The sequence below is a fragment of the Myotis davidii genome, unplaced genomic scaffold, assembly GCF_000327345.1.
Source record: "Myotis davidii unplaced genomic scaffold, ASM32734v1 scaffold223, whole genome shotgun sequence".
In the NCBI taxonomy this organism is placed as follows: domain Eukaryota; kingdom Metazoa; phylum Chordata; class Mammalia; order Chiroptera; family Vespertilionidae; genus Myotis; species Myotis davidii.
In genome coordinates, this window is record NW_006294609.1 from 2,711,589 (window position 1) to 2,714,199 (window position 2,611).

At 57.9% G+C, this 2,611-nt stretch overlaps 1 protein-coding gene across 1 annotated transcript in view; it reads right to left on the minus strand.

Moving 5' to 3' along the window:
• LRRC43 (leucine rich repeat containing 43) overlaps nucleotides 1-2,611 on the minus strand; it is a 12,830-nt gene that overhangs the window by 9,973 nt on the left and 246 nt on the right. The window contains exons 2-3 of the mRNA XM_015567262.1: nucleotides 1,389-1,649; nucleotides 228-338 (exon numbers count right to left, since the gene is read on the minus strand). Coding sequence (XP_015422748.1) covers nucleotides 228-338; nucleotides 1,389-1,649 — 372 coding nt within the window. The remainder of the gene's footprint in view (nucleotides 1-227; nucleotides 339-1,388; nucleotides 1,650-2,611) is intronic.

The window sequence follows — 2,611 nt, forward strand, 5'->3', positions numbered from 1 at the left end:
GAGGAGGAGAAGGGGGAGGGAGGAGGAGGGGGAGGAAGGAGGAGAGGAAGGGGAAGAGGAAGAGGAAGAAGAATCTGAGTCCCTGCCTCCAAATCTCTCAGCCCAGACCTAGGAAGGGAACTGCTGCATCTATGGAAATTACACTTTTGAGGAATCGGAGCCACCTCAGAAAAGCCACAGGGCCAAGAATTTTGTGTATGGGGCAGGGCAGGGGCAGGCTCCTTTACCTTGAGAGTTGGTGGCAGATTGAAGGCATCGATCTCCTTGATTTGATTGGCACTCAGTACCAACTCTTCAAGCTTTGGGAATTTCAGGAGGTCTTTATCCACCAGGCTCACCTGGGAAGGAAGGGAAGGAAGCTAAGAGCTCAGCTGGAGCAGAAACCTGTGGATGTGAGGATGGCACCACTTAACCAGCTGCACAGAGCCCCCTCCCAGCACCCACCTTTCTGCTCTTAGAGCCTATCCTGCCTCGTCTGCCAGGATGCAGGCGTGTCGGGCATGGTGGGGACCCTCACCTCTTCCACCCTCACCCCTCCTCTGACTGTGGATGCCTACAGTGTCCAGCTCAGTGTCCTGTGTCCCCTGTTGGACGGTAAGCTCTGAGGGCAGGAAATCCATCCTTGCTGTGCACCCTGGAGCCACGGTGAACCCTAAGGTCTTTAGAAGTCACTGGTGTTCCCACAGCAGAGTCAGAGCTGCTGAGCCTGCCCGCGTCCTCAGCTCCCTGTGGCCTCAGACACTAGGGGGCCTTCCTGGCTAGGCCTCTTCTCTGGGGTGACTGACCATGCCAGCTTGCCTAGGAGTGAGGGGTTCCAGGGACATGAAAATTTCTGCGTTAACACTGGGCCAGTCCCAGGCAAACAGGTTGCTCTCCCTCCTCATCCCCCAAGCACTGTGTCATTCAGTTTCTCTAGGAAAGGAGGGGCAAATGGGGAGTCCTGGGCTGTGTAGCCATGCAAGCTTTGGGCTCTGTTATCGATATAAGCAAAGAAGGCTTTTTAGAGACAGGAATTACTATAGTACTATGCCCCTCCCCTGACCCTGGACCCCACAACTGAAATGAAGTAAAACCAATATAAACACTTGGAAGGTTTCTACTAGGACCCAGAAGGGTGGACTGCAGGGTGCTCTGGAAATCAACTAAGAACCACAAGTGAACTTCAGCCGGGGTGAAGGAAGAAGGCATACAACACAACACGGGAGCAGCTGGCTCTGCGGGGTGGGCCAGCCAGTGAGATTAATTAGGAGGGCAGAGCTATCCCCATCCCCACCTCCACACACTTCACACCCCATCTTATCACTAGGTGCTGGAAGGAGGGTGGTCTCCTGGCGTCTCCTCTGTCCCCTCTGTATGCCAGCGTGCAGGTGCCAGCTGCCAGCACTCACCTCTTTGTCCACCACCTGGAGGGACCTGAAGTAGGAGTACAGGAAGTCCTCTTTGAGCATCTGGGGCTTCCGGATGGCCAGCTGCCTGAGGAACAGGTCCTCCGCACTGGAGCCCTCCAGCAGAGCCCAGGGCGACTGGGGGCTGCAGACCAGGTCCAGCAGGTCCTCCACGGTCTCCTCCGAGGGGCCCCCAGCCTCCTCTTCTCTGGGGACCAGCTCCCGCCACGTCCGCCAAGTTTGAGGAAGAAATCTCGACTTATTCTGCAGGGGTGGGGTGGGGTGGGGGAGATATGGAGAATTTCTCTAGTTGTGACTGGCTCCTCTCAAGGATCCGAAACTCGTGGAATTGAACAGATTGTAAGACAGGATAATCAGGGGTAAAGAGTTTAGAAGTTTAGACAACGAGTAATTGATACTTTTGACTGATATCAGCCATGGGACAGACGAGGGAAACTAAAAAGGTAGTAAAAAGCTCCATTCCCGCTTTTAGGAGTTGCTCTTGGGCTGGGAACCTGGAAGATGCAGGTGGAAGTGATTAAACATTTAAGGAAGCAGGAGGTGCAGCAGGCCACCTGTGAGAAGTAATGGTTAATGAGGGACAGGGGGCGAGGCTGAGGGGTAAATTCAGAACATGTAGGTGCTGTCAGGAGAAGATGAACGAATTCGCCCGAGTTTGCTTTCTCCCCTCCTCCCCCGCCCCCCAGACTCGATGAAACCCTAAAGCTCAGTACAAGGCCGGGCACACAGTAGGTGCTCAATGTTTGTGGAGAAAATACCGACTCCCCCTCGGCGCTGACCAGTGTGGGGGGCCCAACGTGCCATCGCGGCCACCCCACGGGGACCCTCCTGCACATCTGAGGCGCCCGTCTCACGGTCCTGCTCCTCCTCCTGCCCCTCCTCCCCGCCGGGCATCCCGCGGACGGGCGGCCCCTCTGCTCACAGCGGGGGACCGACTGCTGGCCGCGCTCTCAGGATGAGCGCTTTCCTCAAGCGCAGCCTGGGCTCTTCAGGAGGGAGAGGCCCTGGGGGTCCCTGCCCTCCACCCTGGGGCGGCTCCCGCGGGCCTAGGTGGGGGCCTACTCGGCCCGCCCTTCAGGGTCCCATCCCCACCCCGGGGCAGGCAGCTCCCTAAACTCCCAGATCCCAGCCCCCTCTGCCCTACCCCGCCCGGCTCTCAGCGCCGGGGCCCTGGCCGGCCCGTCTCCTCCCTCGCCCAGGTCCCC